This window comes from Monodelphis domestica, chromosome 1, assembly GCF_027887165.1.
Source record: "Monodelphis domestica isolate mMonDom1 chromosome 1, mMonDom1.pri, whole genome shotgun sequence".
Taxonomy (NCBI): Eukaryota; Metazoa; Chordata; class Mammalia; order Didelphimorphia; family Didelphidae; genus Monodelphis; species Monodelphis domestica.
In genome coordinates, this window is record NC_077227.1 from 719,695,927 (window position 1) to 719,715,616 (window position 19,690).

Consider the following 19,690-nt stretch of genomic DNA (forward strand, 5'->3'; position numbering starts at 1 on the left):
TTTCTCAGGTTATCACCCACAAGTAAAATATATAGGGATCACAAGTCAGTCTTTATACTTAGTCAATTTAGAACATTATTTCTTGGTTATAAGAATCATATTCTTTCCCTCCCTCCCCTTCCCCCACGCCTTCCTGTAGCCAAGGCGCAATTCCACTGGGTTTTACATGTGTCCTTGATCAGAACCTATTTCCATGTTGTTGATGTTTGCTCTACGATGATCATTTAGAGTCCACATCCCCAATGATATGCCCCTCATTGGTCATGAGGGCTTTGGGATCATGAAAGGATGCCTCTCTCTCAGTCATCAGGCTTATCTATGTAAGTCATCTCTGGAAAGCAGGAACCAAATCCTGGGGGAATCTAGGAACTTAGTCTCTTGGACCCTGTTCCTTCTTGAATTAAAGTTTTCTCCTTGGCTGGCCTTACCATGTGGGTAGTGGGGTAACTGAGGCAAACAGGGTTAAGTGACTTGGCCAGGATCACATTTCTACTAAGTGTTTGAGGCTGGATCTGAACTTAGATCTTCTGGACTCCAAGTATGGTACTCTATCCATCATGCCACCTAGCTGCCCAAGAATATGGCAATATTTGCAGTTTATCCTATTTTATACATAAGGAGACTGAAACTCAGAAGAAATAATTCTCCCAGAATCACCAAAGTTTTCACATGCAGAAATTGCTGTTGCTTCTATCCAAGTCTAATTCTCCATATGATATGGCAGAAAACTTTCCTAAGGAAAAATGAGGATAGAATCTTATTTCAAGGTCTAGTACTCCTGTCCTCATAGACAGAAAACTCAGGTGGGCTCATCATTTTGAAACCTGTGAATCTTTAGGAGCCAGAAAAAAGTGTGAACTTGGAAGACCTCAAGGGGACTGCATATTAGAGGTGTGAACTTACCTCAGTGCTAGTGAACTAGTAGGGAGGAGTCAGTGCAAGGGGGGTTCACACCATGTCCAGGAGTTCAATAAAGGGTCCCTATAAAAGGCCCAAAGAGCTCAGCTCAGACATTTCCTTTGGAGGATCTGAAAGTCAACAGATCACAGCTGCTGAAGGAGAGAAGCTACAGAGAAAAGTAAGAGCCTCAGAAGCGGTCTGAGACATCAGGACAACCAGACAGTTTCAGCAATACCAACTGCTTCTGGAAGACCAGAATGCTGGGCAAGCTTGGGAAAAAAATTCCGGCCCAGATCATCGCCCAGGCACTGATGAAGAGAAAATGCCAGCTTCTTGCTCTTCTCGGGGTTAATGGTAAGCAGCGCGCTGGTCCACGCCGGAATGCCACCAGCCAGCAGTCCACTTTCACAGTTCAAATGGATGAGCCCTGTGGTGAGAGGGAGAAGGAATTTCTTAGCCCTAAAAAGGTGCAATGTGAGGACAAGAGATGGGACTTCAATTCGGCTGTCTCCCTACCAGCCACAAGCAGACCTTTGGTGCCCTGCAATCAAACAATGGATGTCAGTTTTGAAGCTTCTCTTCCCCTGGAAACGTCCATGAAGCTGGAAGCCCCCCCAAAACTACCAAACATCATGGAAGTCTCTGACTACGCAGAAGACATCTATCTTTACTTGAGGGAAATGGAGGTGAAATTTAAACTGAATGTGGATTACATGAAGAACCAGCCAGACACCATTGATGGCTTGAGGGTTCTCTTACTGAACTGTCTAGTGGTCGCAGGGCAATTACTGGAGCTCCAGAATGAGACTCTGCACTTGGCTGTGAAGTATTTCGATCGGTACCTCTCCTTAGAGCCAGTGTCCGATGAGACCCTTTACCTGCTGGGCATTGTTGCCTTGCGCCTTGCCACAAAGTTTGAAGAAGCCTACCCACTCCGAATAATTCAGCTTATTCACCACATGGATGGCCAATGCACCAAAAAGCAGATCTCAGAAATGGAGTGCAGGATGCTGCAAGTGCTGGCTTTCGACCTTGCCCTGCCCACAATCAATCAGTTCCTCACTCAGTATTTCCTTCATCAACAGCAGCCCAACCCTCATGTGGAAAGTTTAGCCATGTTTCTGGGAGAGCTGTGTTTAGTTGATACGGTCACCTATCTGAAGTATCTCCCCTCAGTAACTGCAGGAGCTGCATTTCATCTAGCACTCTACACGGTCACTGGGAAGAGCTGGCCCGAGTCATTGGTCCAGAAAACTGGATATACCCTGGAAACTCTTAAGCCATGTCTCATGGACCTTCATCAGACCTACCTCAGCGCATCACAGCATGCTGTATATTCCATACCAGAAAAATACAGTCAGCCAATATACCATAGTGTAGCACTCATCCCACCTCCAGAGACACTCAACTTGGAGTGAGCAAGAGACTCAGAGCTGAAACTCCAACAGAAACCTTGCTGTGCAATTTTTATTATGGGCCCCATTTTGTTCACAAAGAATCACTGTAGCTGAAGGACACTAGATTTTTTTTTCAGCCCTTTACCTTTCTGTATGTCTATCACCCTGTTTTAAATGTATTTTTTTTTAGATAACATTTATTGGTATTCTGGCTTTGAGTCCATTCTGCTATTTTCTTCCATTTTATGGGGGTTTATCCTGTTCACATTACAGTTATTATGACTAATGATGTTGTTTCTCTTCATCTTATTTTTTCCATTCATCCTTCTGTTCTCCTTTCAGCCTTTTCCTGTTCAAAAATGCAGTATTTCTGTTTGAGTACTGCCTGACCTAGTTCACCCTCCCTTTCGTTTATCCAAGGGGAGCAAATATGGAAATATATATATTATACAATAACACATATACAACCTATATCATATTACCTGCCATCTTGTGAAAGAAGTGGGAGAGGGAGATAACATGGATGGAAAAATGTCAGAAATCAATTATTAAAAAGTGTATCAATATGTTATCTGGAAAAAATGAAAATAAAAAGCTTTTTAAAAAAATGACTTTGCAAAGCGTAAGTTGTGCTTACCTTTATGATTAATATGCGCATGCGCACACATACACAGAGGCAGGCAGGTGCAATCCTGCGCGCGCACACACACAGTTCGCGGTGTGCAAGACCCTAGGGGATGTCATTCTGAGAGCAAAAGGGCAGATGTTTTGCCAGAGATATGTAGCCCTACGCTTGAGCAGAAATATCCCTCCAATCCTTTGCCCCAGTCCCAATCCCAGTCCATGACTATATTTCCCAGAATCTCTTGGCTGAGAATCCTATTTGAGGACCAGATTCCATTTCCCAGAACACGTGACTGAAATGTACTTATTCCAATCCCAGTCCATTCTGGGAATTGTAGTTCGCGGTTCACCCTACCCAGGTGCAGGTCTTAGGGATGGAACTTTTTATTCGGCTCCCCCCCTTCCCCCCCGCTGCACTGGGCAGCTATTTGGTGAGTGTGGGTGTGTATCCGCTCACGCGCTCCTATGAATGGCAAAGCATGAGCGGAGAAGTAGGGGGATGGGTGGAGGGGATCGACCTTGGGCCAGACGTCAGAACGAGGCTGCCCCACATGCGACCAGCCCGGAGGCTAGCAGAGCCCGGAGGTGGGCGGTGTTTGGGGGAAAGCAATTACTGCCGACTACCGGCAAACCTTTAAAAGTTTATTTAAAAGTTAAAAGTAAAAAAAAAAAGTTTATTGTATCCCCGTGAGGGATTAAACGGTACTTAAGATCTTATCGCGTTGGTTGAAGCTCAGATGGAAGATGTACGGAAAGTGTCCTGTAAACCTGTGTCTCTGGTTCAGCTTTGAAGCTCAGTAATTCCGACCTTTCTAGTAATTCTCACTCTCATCAACGAGGTGCAGAGAAAAGTGTCCAAGATTGGAAGTCAACTGAGGGAGGCAGAGGCAGAGGCAGAGAGAGATGGAAGCGGGGGTGCGGGGGGGGGGGGGGGGGGGAGGGAAAGGGAGAGAATGTATCTCTACTGGTTCCTTCCCTTCTCTCTGCAAATATCCTCCGCTCTTCTCCATCTCCTTCACAAAACTCTCAACCTGTCATCCCCTCTCTCACCTTTCATTGGCCAAATTCCTAGAAAATTCTGTGAATTGCTCTTGCTTACTTCTGCCATTCTCTTGGAAACTCTGTTCTCACCACTCAAGGGAAACTGCTCCTACAGGCTTACTTAATTACCAAATCTAATGGCTTCTCAGTCTTCTTTCTTCTTGGTCTGCAACTGTGGTATCAGACTCAAATAGAAATGATCTTTGTGGCCCCAGATTCACTTAGAAACCACGGATTAATACGATTTGTGTTGTATGGTGCTTGTATTTATTCTGTTAAATAGTTCCCATTTATATTTTAATCTGGTTTTGTCTGACACTAGAGGACCATGAATTTTATGTCTCTGGTCTAAATTATTAAACAGTAACTACACTTCTTGAATAGATAGCTAAATAAAGTATTTACTAAGTACTTAGTGGTTTGGTTTGGTTTGGTTTTCTTTTTAAAAATTTATTTTTTCAGTTGCATGTAGAAACAAATTTTTACAATTGTTTTTTGACATTTTAGAATTCAGATTTTTCTCTCTCCATGGGGTAAATAGATTGATATAGGTTATATGCAATCTACATTTCATATCGTTCATACAATAAAAATCTCATGAAGGAAATAAAGTGGAAGATGACATTCTTTGATCTGCATTCAAACTGCAACAGTTCTTTCTTTAGCTGTGGATAGCATTTTCATCATGAGTCCCTTGTGGTTATCTTGGAGACTTACTTTGCTGATAACAGGTTAGTCCTTCACAGTTGAACACTGTATCATATTTCTGTTACTGTGTACATTGCTTGCCTGGTTCTGCTCACTTCAACTTGCATCAGTTCATAGAAATCATTCCAGCTAAGAATTTAGTTTATACTCTTCAGTGATCTAGTTGCTGAGGAATCAAAAAAGAGAAAATGGTACCTTCTCTTAAGGAGTGGAAGGGGGTGGCGAGGCCACCCTCTCTTCTCTGGGATTCTATGACACTGCTGGCTAGACCTGAAATTTATATCTTCCTGTGATGTCATTTTTCTGAGTCTCTGATTTCCTGAACTTGACTTTAGAGCTGGTCTGAGGCTGGTCTTCTGAACACCAGGAGTCTCATGGAACAAGAGACAAGCATCTTCTGGATGCCAGGGAGCCACAGGGCTTCTAGCATCCTCCCAGAGTTTGTTTTTGTCCCCTTTATGCAGATAAGCCTCAGATCTTGTTTTTAATTCAATCAGAAAGTAGGATTGAATTGCAACCTCAAAAGAACAGGAGTTCAAATTGGTAAATTCTCCCATGAGCATATTTGTAAATGCCAGGAAAGAGGGAAACAAATACATTTGCCACCTAGAAAACTACGTGACAATAGTTAAGGAATTTGAGAAACAGGATAAGCCCAAAATAGAATGAGGGTATCATAATGGGGAATTTCAAGTATCTGGATATCTGCTGGTTCTCCTGCTAGCTATAGAACTGCTCATACGATCTTGATTCACCATAATAATGTCATCCTTCACTTTGCTGTTTGATTTTTTTTTCACTTGCATCCTACTCTTCATGACCCCATTTGGGATTTTCTTCATAAATATCCATCAGTGCTTTGCCATTTCCTTCTCCAGCTTATTTTACAGATGAAGAAACTGCAGCAAATAGGGTTAAGTGACTTACCTAGGGTCACACAGTAAGTATGTAAGGCCAGATTTGAACTCAGGGAGATGAGCCTTCCTGTTTCTGGTCCCAATCCTTTATACATTTTGCCACCTCATTGCCCCAATTCTTCACTAGTTGCAAGAATTAAGCAGAATAAATTTTATACTAGATCTCCTACATCTGAGCTAGAGAAAACTGACTGAAACTTCTCTCTAGAAATTTTGATAAAGAAAGTAAAGGCATGGTCTGATGGGCATTCTAGATTTGGGGATAACAGAGCTCCTAGGAAATGGAAACATCCCATGGACTAAAATTCTTTAGGAAAAGTCAGAAGAGGAAAAAACAGTCCAAAGCAAAACAAAAAATGGGGGTTGTAGAAAGAGAATTATGTGGTTATAATTAAAGGTCACCAAGATACATTTTTTTAAAAGATATGCAACACATGGTAGTGTGAGTTTTAAAATGAATAATCAATGGGTATTTTTAAAATAAAGTTTTATTAATAATAACAAAAACAAAACGACTGCCTGACTTCAGCCCAGTCTCAGGTCCAAAAGAGGGAGAGAGGGAGGAGTTACAGCCACTTCAATACAATCAGGCCAAATGTGGGGATACAGAAAATTGGAATTTTGGGAAATACTAAGGGACTTCTGGGGGATGAAGTCCCAAGGCTCAAAATCTCCATTTATACAGTAGCAGGGCCAAGCTGATAGATCATGTAACACATATGACACCAAGAAATAATAAAGAATAGGTTGACTCAATTCCCCAAATTGGGTTAGAGCTATTAAAGCTTAGCATGACGTGAGTCTAAAGAAGAAAAAAAAATTACTTTCTATACAATTTCACTTGGTTTCAGTGATCATTTGTTTTTGGAAATTTTCTTAATTAATTAATTTAGAATATTTTTCCATGGTTACATGATTCCTGTTCTTTCTCTCCCCTCCTCCCAACCCCCTCCTATAGCTGATGTATAATTCCACCAGTTTTACATGTGTCATGGATCAAGACCTATTTCCATATTATTGATATTTGCATTAGGGTGATCACTTAGAGTCTACATCCCCCATCATATCCCCACCAGGTGATCAAGCAGGTGTTTTTCTTATGTTTTGTCAACATGGAATCTAGGAACCCCAAAATTATGGCCTAGTGGGATCTGATAAACCCCAAGTTTCAGGACTAGCTTATAGTTTGGGGACCCTAAAGTTTGTCCTCGTTCCCTTTTCCCATGGGATTCTACCCTGAAGGGATTCCAGACAGGCAATTTCAGACTGAGGGGGAGACCCTCAGGGAAATGACAATCCTAGCTGGGTGAGACTAAGCATGTGCTAAGGACCCTCTTTGTTTTAGGTAGTCTCCCCTATTCTATCAGAACCTTTCCCAAGAAGATCCACTCCTGGGCAGGAACCATCCCTTAGTGTCCATTATAAGCAACCCCTCCTCTTACACCCTCTCCTCTAGCTATGATTACTTTCCCAAGCTTGATTGTATCCTGTCAGTGTAGATTGAACACTCCCATTTCCTTGTGGCTATAGTGATATCCATCATCTTTCCCTGCCCCGGGATCCCCCAAATGGTATAGAGGTTCCCCTAATTCTTTTGTTTCATGAAGTCCATCTTGAGTGGTGGCACTCCCAGGCATCAGTGACCAGAGCAGCCAGAGTTCAATCCTCAGACTCTGTGCAGTCATGTGGTGGGCAGCTCTGTGTGGAGGCCTCCTAGTGCTGAACCCCTTTTTGCCCTGGATTAGAGAGATTTTGACTATTTGATTTTGGAGGTCCCCCGAGATCCGAAGTCCGGGCGGCCTGAGCCCCCATGCTAATGACGACCCCAAGACTTGAGCTACCCACACAGCCCCTTTGGGGTTGAGTCTGGTTAGCAGAGGGCCAGGCAAGTGGCTCTAGGAGGAAGGACTCCTGTATTTGGGACAGACTCACTCTTTAATTAAGGCATTGTGAAGTCTGTGGGGTACACAGAGAGCCGCATCGTCCAGAGCTACCTGGGTGCTGCTGGACATGGTAACAGCTTGTCTGTGACCCCAAAAATGGAGGTAGGGGCGGTTGGCAGCCCGAGGAACCACCTCATGATACAGCCGATTTCAGAGTTTGGGCCTGATGCAGGGAAGATGAGAAGATGAGCGGATGGCCCAGTTTGGCCCCAATGCAAAGTGGACAGCATGGAGCCTAGTTCAAGCTGGCTACAATCTTGGAGCATAATTAGAGTTGGGGGGAGGGGGTGTGTGTTGGTGCCTGAGTGAGTGCAGCCCTGTCTGTGCTAGAGGGGAGGGCCAGGAGAGCAGTTCAGAGGGGGAATGGTTGGCTGAAAGCTTTGAATGGGGAGCTGAGCTGGAATGAGAGAGCCTCAGTGTTCCATTGAGAACAGAAGCTTAAGAACTTTGTCACCCTGTTCATTGATTTCAAATACAAAGGTTTTTCTGAAACACGTGTGGCAATTCTGGAGTAAGGAAAAACCAACTACAGACGCGACTGGCCAGTGAATTGTTGGAAATGAGGAGAAATATTGGGGGAAAGGCTTTGCTTTTGCCCCTGCTACTGTATAAATGGAGATTTTGAGCCTTAGGACTTCATCCCCCAGAAGTCCCTTAGTATTTCCCAAAATTCCAATTTTCTGTATCCCCACATTTGGCCAGATTGTATTGAAGTGGCTGTAACTCCTCCTCTTTCCTTCTCTCCGACCTGAGACTGGGCTGAAGTCAGGCAGTCCTTTTGTTTTTGTTATTATTAATAAAACTTTATAAAATATAATACCCATTAATTATTCATTTTAAAACTCACACTACCATTTGTTGTATATCTTTTAAAAAAATGTATCTTGGTGACCTTTAATTATAACCACATAATTCTCTTTCCACAACCCCCATTTTTCCTTTTGCTTTGGAATGTTTTTCCTCTTCCTGAAGAATTTTAGTCCATGGGATGTTTCCATTTCCTAGGAGCTCTGTTATCCCCAAATCTAGAATGCCCATCAGACCATGCCTTTACTTTCTTTATCAAAATTTCTACAGAGAAGTTTCAGTCAGTTTTCTCTAGCTCAGATGTAGGAGATCTAGTATAAAATTTATTCTGCTTAATTCCTGCAACTAGTGAAGAATTGGGGCAATGAGGTGGCAAAATGTATAAAGGATTGGGACCAGAAACAGGAAGGCTCATCTCCCTGAGTTCAAATCTGGCCTTACATACTTACGGTGTGACCCTAGGTAAGTCACTTAACCCTATTTGCTGCAGTTTCTTCATCTGTAAAATAAGCTGGAGAAGGAAATGGCAAAGCACTGATGGATATTTATGAAGAAAATCCCAAATGGGGTCATGAAGAGTAGGATGCAAGTGAAAAAAATAAACAGCAAAGTGAAGGATGACATTATTATGGTGAATCAAGATCCTTTGAGCAGTTCTATAGCTAGCAGGAGAACCAGCAGATATCCAGATACTTGAAATTCCCCATTATGATACCCTCATTCTATTTTGGGCTTATCCTGTTTCTCAAATTCCTTAACTATTGTCACGTTGTTTTCTAGGTGGCAAATGTATTTGTTTCCCTCTTTCCTGGTAATTACAAATATGCTCATGGGAGAATTTACCAATTTGAACTGTTCTTTTGAAGTTGCAATTGAACCCTACTTTCTGATTGAAAGAACAAGATCTGAGGCTTATCTGCATAAAGGGGACAAAAACAGGCTCTGGGAGGATGCTAGAAGCCTTGTGGCTCCCTGGCATCCAGAAGATGCTTGTCTCTTGTTCCATGAGACTCCTGGTGTTCAGAAGACCAGCCTCAGACCAGCTCTAAAGTCAAGTTCAGGAAATCAGAGACTCAGAAAAATGACATCACAGGAAGATATAAATTTCAGATCCAGCCTGCAGTGTCATGGTATCCCAGAGAAGAGAGCCTGGCCTCCCCACCCCCTTCCACTTTACACTCACTAGAGTGTCAGCTCCTTAAGAGAAGGAACCATTTTCTCTTTTTTCATTCCTCAGCAACCAGCTCACTGAAGAGTATAAACTAAATACTTAGCTGGAAAGATTTCTATGAACTGATGCAAAGTGAAGTGAGCAGAACCAGGAAGACAATGTATATAGTAACAGAAATATGATACAGTGTTCAACTGTGAAGGACAAAACTATTATCAGCTAAGCAAGTCTCCAAGATAACCACAAGGAACTCATGATGAAAATGCTATCCACAGCTAAAGAAAGAACTGTTGCAGTTTGAATGCAGATCAAAGAATGTCATCTTCCACTTTGTTTCCTTCATGAGATTTTTATTATAAGAGCGATATGAAATGCACATTGCATATAACCTATATCAATCTATTTACCCCATCGAGACGGGAAAAATCTGAATTCTAAAATATCAAAAAACAATTGTAATAATTTGGTTCTACATGTAACTGAAAAAATTATTTTTTGAAAAGAAAAACCAAACCACTAAGTACTTAGAAAATACTTTATTTATCTCTCTATTCAAGAAGTGTTGTCACAGTCTAATAATTTAGACCAGAGGTATAAAATTCATGGTTCTCTAGTATCAGACAGAAGCAGATTAAAATATAATTGGGAAATATTTAACAAAATAAATACAAGTACCATACAACACAAATAGTCATCATAATTGTAAATGTGAACAGGATAAACCCCCATAAAATGGAAGAAAATACAAGAATGGACTCAAAGCCAGAATACTAATATATGTTATCTAAAAAAAAAATACATGTAAAACAGTGTGATAGACATACAGAAAGGTAAAGGGCTGAAAAAAAATCTAGTGTGCCTCAGCTACAGTGATTCTTTGTGAACAAAATGGGGCCGATAATAAAAATTGCACAGCAAGGCTTCTGTTGGAGTTTCAGCTCTGAGTCTCTTGCTCACTCCAAGTTGAGTGTCTCTGGAGGTGGGATGTGTGCTACACCATGGTACATTGGCTTTCTGTATTTTTCTGGTATGGAATATACAGCATGCTGTGATGCGCTGAAGTAGGTCCAATGAAGGTCCATGAGACATGGCTTAAGACTTTCCAGGGTATATCCGGTTTTCTGGACCAATGACTCGGGCCAGCTCTTCCCAGTGACCGTGTAGAGTGCTAGATGAAATGCAGCTCCTGCCGTAACTGAGGGGAGATACTTCAGATAGGTGACCTTATCAACTAAACACAGCTCTCCCAGAAACATGGCTAAACTTTCCACATGAGGGTTGGGCTGCTGTTGATGAAGGAAATACTGAGTGAGGAACTGATTGATTGTGGGCAGGGCAAGGTGAAAAGCCAGCACTTGCAGCATCCTGCACTCCATTCCTGTTATCTGCTTCTTAGTGTATTGGCCAGCCATGTGGTGAATAAGCTGAATTATTCGGAGTGGGTAGGCTTCTTCAAACTTTGTGGCAAGGCGCAAGGCCGCAATGCCCAGCAGCTGAAGCGTCTCAGGGGACACTGGCTCTAAGGAGAGGTACCGATCGAAATAGTTCACTGCCAAGTGCAGAGTCTCATTCTGGAGCTCCAGTAATTGCCCCGCAACCACGAGCCAGTTCAGTAAGAGAACCCTCAAGTTCTCAATGGTGTCTGGCTGGTTCTTCATGTAATCCACATTCAGTTTAAATTTCACCTCCATTTCCCTCAGGTAAAGATAGATGTCTTCTGCGTAGTCAGAGACTTCCATGATGCTTGGTAGTTTTCGGGGGGCTTCCAGCTTCACGGAGATTTCCAGGGGAAGAGAAGCTTCAAAACTGACATCCATTGTTTGATTGCAGGGCACCAAAGGTCTGCTTGTGGCTGGTAGGGAGACAGCCGAATTGAAGTCCCATCTCTTGTCCTCACATTGCACCTTTTTAAGGCTAAGAAATTCCTTCTCCCTCTCACCACAAGGCTCATCCATTTGAACTGTGAAAGCAGGCAGCTGGCTGGTGGCATTCCGGCGTGGACCAGCGCGCTGCTTACCATTAACCCCGAGAAGAGCAAGAAGCTGGCATTTTCGCTTCATCAGTGCCTGGGCCATGACCTGGGCCCGAACTTTTTTTTGAAGGACGCCCAGCGTTCTGGACTTCCTGAAGAGGTTGGTATTACTGAAACTGTCTGAGTGGATGGTCTCCAGGTTCTCCTGGGAGCTTGTTGCTGTGGGCCTCAGTTCTTCCCGAGCCAGTCCTTGCATCTCACCATGCCAGCTTCCCCAGACTGCATTCTGTGCCAAGGTCTGTACTGTTGGTTGAGTCGGGTATACTCCAGGCAGTCCCAAGGGGTGGCCAAACACATAGGGAAACATGTCCTTGGCAAGCCAGGGGAGAAGCAGATGAGTAGCTCCTACCCTTGGCTACAAGATTCAATCTCAAAATCTTAAAAAATAAAGTAATTCTGTAAGACACTTTTCTCTGTTGCTTCTCTCCTTCAGCAGCTGTGATCTGTTGACTTTCAGATCCTCCAAAGGAAATGTCTGAGCTCAGCTTTCTGGGCCTTTTATAGGGACCCTTTATTGAACTGGACAAGGTGTGAACTCCCCTTGCACTGACTCCTCCCTACTAGTTCACTAGCACTGAGGTAAGTTCACACCTCTAATATGCAGTCCCCCTGAGGTCTTCCAAGTTCACACTTTTCTGGCTCCTAAAAATTCACAGGTTTCAAAGTGATGAGCCCACCCGAGTTTTCTGGCTATAAGGACGAGAAAGAAGAGAGGAGAGGAGAGAAGACCGGGCTTAAGACTGAAATTGTCATAAATGGTTTTTTTTTCCTTTTTTTGTTTTATGAAAGAGCTTCTCATAGAAGCTTAAGAATTTTGTCACCCTGTTCATTGATTTCAAATACAAAAGTTTTTCTGAAACACATGTGTATGAGTTCTGGAGTAAAGAAAGACCAACTACAGACGCGACTGGCCAGTGAATTGTTGGAAATGAGGAGAAATATTGGGGGAAAGGCTTTGCTTTTGCCCCTGCTACTGTATAAATGGAGATTTTGAGCCTTGGGACTTCATCCCCCAGAAGTCCCTTAGTATTTCCCAAAATTCCAATTGTCTGTATCCCCACATTTGGCCAGATTGTATTGAAGTGGCTGTAACTCCTCCCTCTTTCCCTCTCTTGGACCTGAGACAGGGATGAAGTCAGGCAGTTCTTTTGTTTTGTTGTTATTAATAAAACTTTATTAAATGTAATACCTATTAATTATTCATTTTAAAACTCACACTACCATATGTTGCATATCTTTTAAAAAAATGTATCTTGGTGACCTTTAATTATAACCACATAATTCTCTTTCCACAACCCCCATTTTTCCTTTTGCTTTGGAATGTTTTTCCTCTTTTGACTTTTCCTGAAGAATTTTAGTCCATGGGATGTTTCCATTTCCTAGGAGCTCTGTTATCCCCAAATCTAGAATGCCCATCAGACCATGCCTTTACTTTCTTTATCAAAATTTCTACAGAGAAGTTTCAGTCAGTTTTCTCTAGCTCAGATGTAGGAGATCTAGTATAAAATTTATTCTGCTTAATTCCTGCAACTAGTGAAGAATTGGGGCAATGAGGTGGCAAAATGTATAAAGGATTGGGACCAGAAACAGGAAGGCTCATCTCCCTGAGTTCAAATCTGGCCTTACATACTTACGGTGTGACCCTAGGTAAGTCACTTAACCCTATTTGCTGCAGTTTCTTCATCTGTAAAATAAGCTGGAGAAGGAAATGGCAAAGCACTGATGGATATTTATGAAGAAAATCCCAAATGGGGTCATGAAGAGTAGGATGCAAGTGAAAAAAATAAACAGCAAAGTGAAGGATGACATTATTATGGTGAATCAAGATCCTTTGAGCAGTTCTATAGCCAGCAGGAGAACCAGCAGATATCCAGATACTTGAAATTCCCCATTATGATACCCTCATTCTATTTTGGGCTTATCCTGTTTCTCAAATTCCTTAACTATTGTCACGTTGTTATCTAGGTGGCAAATGTATTTGTTTCCCTCTTTCCTGGTAATTACAAATATGCTCATGGGAGAATTTACCAATTTGAACTCCTGTTCTTTTGAAGTTGCAATTGAACCCTACTTTCTGATTGAAAGAACAAGATCTGAGGCTTATCTGCATAAAGGGGACAAAAACAGGCTCTGGGAGGATGCTAGAAGCCCTGTGGCTCCCTGGCATCTAGAAGATGCTTGTCTCTTGTTCCATGAGACTCCTGGTGTTCAGAAGACCAGCCTCAGACCAGCTCTAAAGTCAAGTTCAGGAAATCAGAGACTCAGAAAAATGACATCACAGGAAGATATAAATTTCAGATCCAGCCTGCAGTGTCATGGTATCCCAGAGAAGAGAGCCTGCCCTCCCCACCCCCTTCCACTTTACACTCACTAGAGTGTCAGCTCCTTAAGAGAAGGAACCATTTTCTCTTTTTTGATTCCTCAGCAACCAGCTCACTGAAGAGTATAAACTAAATACTTAGCTGGAAAGATTTCTATGAACTGATGCAAAGTGAAGTGAGCAGAACCAGGAGAACAATGTATATAGTAACAGAAATATGATACAGTGTTCAACTGTGAAGGACAAAACTATTATCAGCAAAGCAAGTCTACAAGATAACCACAAGGAACTCATGATGAAAATGCTATCCACAGCTAAAGAAAGAACTGTTGCAGTTTGAATGCAGATCAAAGAATGTCATCTTCCACTTTGTTTCCTTCATGAGATTTTTATTATAAGAGCGATATGAAATGCACATTGCATATAACCTATATCAATCTATTTACCCCATCGAGACGGGAAAAATCTGAATTCTAAAATATCAAAAAACAATTGTAATAATTTGGTTCTACATGTAACTGAAAAAATAAATTTTTGAAAAGAAAAACCAAACCAAATCACTGAGTACTTAGTAAATACTTTATTTTCCTTATCTATTCAAGAAGTCGTCACTGTCTAATAATTTAGACCAGAGGTATAAAATTCATGGTTCTCTAGTATCAGACAGAAGCAGATTAAAATATAATTGGGAAATATTTAACAAAATAAATACAAGTACCATACAACACAAATAGTCATCATAATTGTAAATGTGAACAGGATAAACCCCCATAAAATGGAAGAAAATACAAGAATGGACTCAAAGCCAGAATACTAATATATGTTATCTAAAAAAAAAATACATGTAAAACAGTGTGATAGACATACAGAAAGATAAAGGGCTGAAAAAAAATCTAGTGTGCCTCAGCTACAGTGATTCTTTGTGAACAAAATGGGGCCGATAATAAAAATTGCACAGCAAGGCTTCTGTTGGAGTTTCAGCTCTGAGTCTCTTGCTCACTCCAAGTTGAGTGTCTCTGGAGGTGGGATGTGTGCTACACCATGGTACATTGGCTTTCTGTATTTTTCTGGTATGGAATATACAGCATGCTGTGATGCGCTGAAGTAGGTCCAATGAAGGTCCATGAGACATGGCTTAAGACTTTCCAGGGTATATCCGGTTTTCTGGACCAATGACTTGGGCCAGCTCTTCCCAGTGACTGTGTAGAGTGCTAGATGAAATGCAGCTCCTGCCGTAACTGAGGGGAGATACTTCAGATAGGTGACCGTATCAACTAAACACAGCTCTCCCAGAAACATGGCTAAACTTTCCACATGAGGGTTGGGCTGCTGTTGATGAAGGAAATACTGAGTGAGGAACTGATTGATTGTGGGCAGGGCAAGGTGAAAAGCCAGCACTTGCAGCATCCTGCACTCCATTCCTGTTATCTGCTTCTTAGTGTATTGGCCAGCCATGTGGTGAATAAGCTGAATCATTCGGAGTGGGTAGGCTTCTTCAAACTTTGTGGCAAGGCGCAAGGCCGCAATGCCCAGCAGCTGAAGCGTCTCAGGGGACACTGGCTCTAAGGAGAGGTACCGATCGAAATAGTTCACAGCCAAGTGCAGAGTCTCATTCTGGAGCTCCAGTAATTGCCCCGCAACCACGAGCCAGTTCAGTAAGAGAACCCTCAAGTTCTCAATGGTGTCTGGCTGGTTCTTCATGTAATCCACATTCAGTTTAAATTTCACCTCCATTTCCTTCAGGTAAAGATAGATGTCTTCTGCATAGTCAGAGACTTCCATGATGCTTGGTAGTTTTCGGGGGGCTTCCAGCTTCATGGACGTTTCCAGGGGAAGAGAAGCTTCAAATCTGATATCCATTGTTTGATTGCAGGGCACCAAAGGTCTGCTTGTGGCTGGTAGGGAGACAGCCGAATTGAAGTCCCATCTCTTGTCCTCACATTGCACCTTTTTAAGGCTAAGAAATTCCTTCTCCCTCTCACCACAGGGCTCATCCATTTGAACTGTGAAAGCAGACTGCTGGCTGGTGGCATTCCGGCGTGGACCAGCGCCCTGCTTACCATTAACTCCAAGAACAGCAAGAAGCTGGCATTTTCGCTTCATCAGTGCCTGGGCCATGACCTGGGCCCGAACTTTTTTTTGAAGGACGCCCAGCGTTCTGGACTTCCAGAAGAGGTTGCTATTACTGAAACTGTCTGAGTGGATGGTCTCCAGGTTCTCCTGGGAGCTTGTTGCTGTGGGCCTCAGTTCTTCCCGAGCCAGTCCTTGCATCTCACCATGCCAGCTTCCCCAGACTGCATTCTGTGCCCAGGTCTGTACTGTTGGTTGAGTCGGGTATACTCCAGGCAGTCCCAAGGGGTGGCCAAACACATAGGGAAACATGTCCTTGGCAAGCCAGGGGAGAAGCAGATGAGTAGCTCCTACCCTTGGCTACAAGATTCAATCTCAAAATCTTAAAAAATAAAGAAATTCTGTAAGACACTTTTCTCTGTTGCTTCTCTCCTTCAGCAGCTGTGATCTGTTGACTTTCAGATCCTCCAAAGGAAATGTCTGAGCTCAGCTCTCTGGGCCTTTTATAGGGACCCTTTATTGAACTGGTCAAGGTGTGAACTCCCCTTGCACTGACTCCTCCCTACTAGTTCACTAGCACTGAGGTAAGTTCACACCTCTAATATGCAGTCCCCTTGAGGTCTTCCAAGTTCACACTTTTCTGGCTCCTAAAAATTCACAGGTTTCAAAGTGATGAGCCCACCCGAGTTTTCTGGCTATAAGGACAAGAAAGAAGAGAGGAGAGGAGAGAAGACCGGGCTTAAGGCTGAAATTGTCATAAATGTTTTTTTTTCCTTTTTTTTGTTTTGTTTTATGAAAGAGCTTCTCATAGAAGCTTAAGAATTTTGTCACCCTGTTCATTGATTTCAAATACAAAAGTTTTTTTCTGAAACACATGTGTATGAGTTCTGGAGTAAAGAAAGACCAACTACAGACCCGACTGGTCAGTGAATTGTTGGAAATGAGGAGAAATATTGGGGGAAAGGCTTTGCTTTTGCCCCTGCTACTGTATAAATGGAGATTTTTGAGCCTTGGGACTTCATCCCCCAGATGTCCCTTAGTATTTCCCAAAATTCCATTTTCCTTTGTCCCAACATTTTGCCTGATTATATTTAAGTGGCTGTAACTCCTCCCTCTCTCCCTCTCTTGGACCTGAGACAGGGATGAAGTCAGGCAGTTCTTTTGTTTTGTTGTTATTAATAAAACTTTATTAAATGTAATACCTATTGATTATTCATTTTAAAACTCACACTGCCATCAGTTGTATATCTTTTAAAAAAATGTATCTTGGTGACCTTTAATTATAACCACATAATTCTCTTTCCACAACCCCCATTTTTCCTTTTGCTTTGGAATGTTTTTCCTCTTTTGACTTTTCCTGAAGAATTTTAGTCCATGGGATGTTTCCATTTCCTAGGAGCTCTGTTATCCCCAAATCTAGAATGCCCATCAGACCATGCCTTTACTTTCTTTATCAAAATTTCTACAGAGAAGTTTCAGTCAGTTTTCTCTAGTTCAGATGTAGGAGATCTAGTATAAAATTTATTCTGCTTAATTCCTGCAACTAGTGAAGAATTGGGGCAATGAGGTGGCAAAATGTATAAAGGATTGGGACCAGAAACAGGAAGGCTCATCTCCCTGAGTTCAAATCTGGCCTTACATACTTACTGTGTGACCCTAGGTAAGTCACTTAACCCTATTTGCTTCAGATTCTTCATCAGCAAAATGAACTGAAGAAGGAAATGGCAAACCACTGATGGATGTTGATGAAGAAAATCCCAAATGGGGTCATGAAGATTGGGATGCAAGAGAAAAAATAAACAACAAAGTAAAGGATGACATTATTATGGTGAATCAAGATCTTATGAGCAGTTCCACAGGGAACAGGAGAACCAGCAGGTATCCAGATAACGGAAATTCCCCAGTATGATACCCTCATTCTATTTTGGGCTTATCCTGTTTCTCAAATTCCTTAACTATTGTCACGTTGTTTTCTAGGTGGCAAATGTATTTGTTTCCCTCTTTCCTGGCATTTACAAATATGCTCATGGTAGAATTTACCAATTTGAACTCTTCTTTTGAGGTTCCAATTGAACCCTACTTTCTGATTGAATTAAGAACAAGATCTGAGGCTTATCTGCATAAAGGGGACAAAAACAGACTCTGGGAGGATGCTAGAAGCCTTGTGGCTCCCTGGCATCCAGAAGATGCTTGTCTCTTGTTCCATGAGACTCCTGGTGTTCAGAAGACGAGCCTCAGACCAGCACTGAAGTCAAGTTCAGCAAATCAGAGACTCAGAAAAATGACAACACAGGAAGATATAAATTTCAGATCCAGCCATCAGTGTCATGGAATCCCAGAGAAGAGAGCCTGGCCTCCCCACCCCCTTCCACTTTACACTCACTAGAGTGTCAGCTCCTTAAGAGAAGGTACCATTTTCTCTTTTATGATTCCTCAGTGTAAATCTTGAAATTTCTTAGACTTGTGAATGTTAAAAATTTCCACCTTGAGGAATCCTCCATTGGTACAATTTCCCTACTGGAAACATTCCCCATTTTGATGTCAGAACTCGCCAGGATCAGAAATGGGAGGAACTCTACTCCACCTGTACTTAAGACTGCTTTAGGGGAGAAAACTCCTTGCTAAACAATGAAAGTACTTGGACCCATGCTTATAATAAGGCAAGGTGTTCTTTGAGCCATGCCTGTTTTTTAGAATTGATACATTGGAATCCTAGGTACCTAAAAGGGTTGGGCAAATTTTCTCTTAATGAGATTAGTCGACTCAGCTGTGTTTTCTCTGGTTCACACTTACTGAGGGGATTAGTTGACACAGTAGCATTTTCTCTGGTTCAGACTTACTGAGGAGGTTAGTCAACTTAGCAGGAATTCAGATGGGCTGTCTTTTAGAAAACATCTACGGTGATTGGTAGATGGAAGAACTTAGGGGAGGTGACATAGGAAAAAACCTCCTATATAAGAAAAGGAATCTCTTGAGCAAGGGATCCTTGGAGGCTTGGAGAGGCTTGGAGATCCTTGGATCCTTGGAGATAGGATGCTTGGAGATAGATCCTTTTGGAGGAGGCCCTTTGAAGATCTCTTGAGAAGAAGTCCCTTGGGAGGCTGACTCTGGCTGGAACTCCCTCTGGGGAGACTCTGTTCCTCAAACATCCTTGCTTAAGACAAATCTTGTGGTGAGTGATAACTGACTGGTTTCTCTCTTAAGGCTTAGGCCTGGGTTGGCCAGGCCTGCCCTGGGCTGACTTATTCTTTTCTCATTAATTCCTTTTCTCTCTCCTTCTCTCTTTCTTTAATTCCTCATTGTATTATTAATTAAATTCTCTATAAAACCAGTTGACTTGGGCATATTCATAATTTGGGAATATATTCCCTGGCGACCACCTTATATTTGATTTAAAAACCAAGATACTGTAGTGAAACATATTTTCAGCGGTCAAATTTACTCACCCTCTCTTATATCTATCATAATTTATATCTTCCACCATTTTAACTCACTACAGTTTACAACATCAACCATTTTAATTATAACATCAGCAACTAGCTCACTGAAGAGTATAAACTAAATACTTAGTTAGAAATATTTCTATGAACTGATGCAAAGTGAAGTAAGCAGAACCAGGAGGACAATGTATATAGTAACAGAAATATGATACAGTGTTCAACTGTGAAGGACTAAACTGTTATCAGCAAAGCAAGTCTACAAGATAACCACAAAGGACTCATGATGAAAATGCTATCCACAGCTAAAGAAAGAACTGTTG

General features: G+C 42.1%; 3 protein-coding genes across 3 annotated transcripts; 1 reads left to right on the plus strand and 2 right to left on the minus strand.

The window, feature by feature from the left end:
• The first annotated feature begins 1,439 nt into the window (after window positions 1–1,439).
• On the plus strand, window positions 1,440–2,318 carry LOC100026636 (cyclin-A2-like). Its single transcript, XM_056818594.1, has one exon. It carries the CDS (start codon window positions 1,455–1,457, stop codon window positions 2,316–2,318), a length of 864 nt encoding a protein of 287 aa, XP_056674572.1. The 5' UTR covers window positions 1,440–1,454.
• Window positions 2,319–10,407: 8,089 nt separating this feature from the next.
• Window positions 10,408–11,484, minus strand: LOC130456440 (cyclin-A2-like). Its single transcript, XM_056812250.1, has one exon. The coding sequence runs from the start codon at window positions 11,461–11,463 to the stop codon at window positions 10,462–10,464; it is 1,002 nt and encodes a 333-aa protein (XP_056668228.1). The 5' UTR covers window positions 11,464–11,484; the 3' UTR covers window positions 10,408–10,461.
• Window positions 11,485–14,856: 3,372 nt separating this feature from the next.
• Window positions 14,857–15,883, minus strand: LOC100026662 (cyclin-A2-like). The gene has a single exon (XM_016430073.2). It carries the CDS (start codon window positions 15,856–15,858, stop codon window positions 14,857–14,859), a length of 1,002 nt encoding a protein of 333 aa, XP_016285559.2. The 5' UTR covers window positions 15,859–15,883.
• Window positions 15,884–19,690: the final 3,807 nt, after the last annotated feature.

Bases quoted from the DNA above. Each gene is read 5' to 3' on its own strand.
- LOC100026636 (XM_056818594.1), top strand. From the start codon at position 1,455: ATGGATGTCAGTTTTGAAGCTTCTCTTCCCCTGGAAACGTCCATGAAG.
- LOC130456440 (XM_056812250.1), bottom strand. From the start codon at position 11,463: ATGGATGAGCCTTGTGGTGAGAGGGAGAAGGAATTTCTTAGCCTTAAA.
- LOC100026662 (XM_016430073.2), bottom strand. From the start codon at position 15,858: ATGGATGAGCCCTGTGGTGAGAGGGAGAAGGAATTTCTTAGCCTTAAA.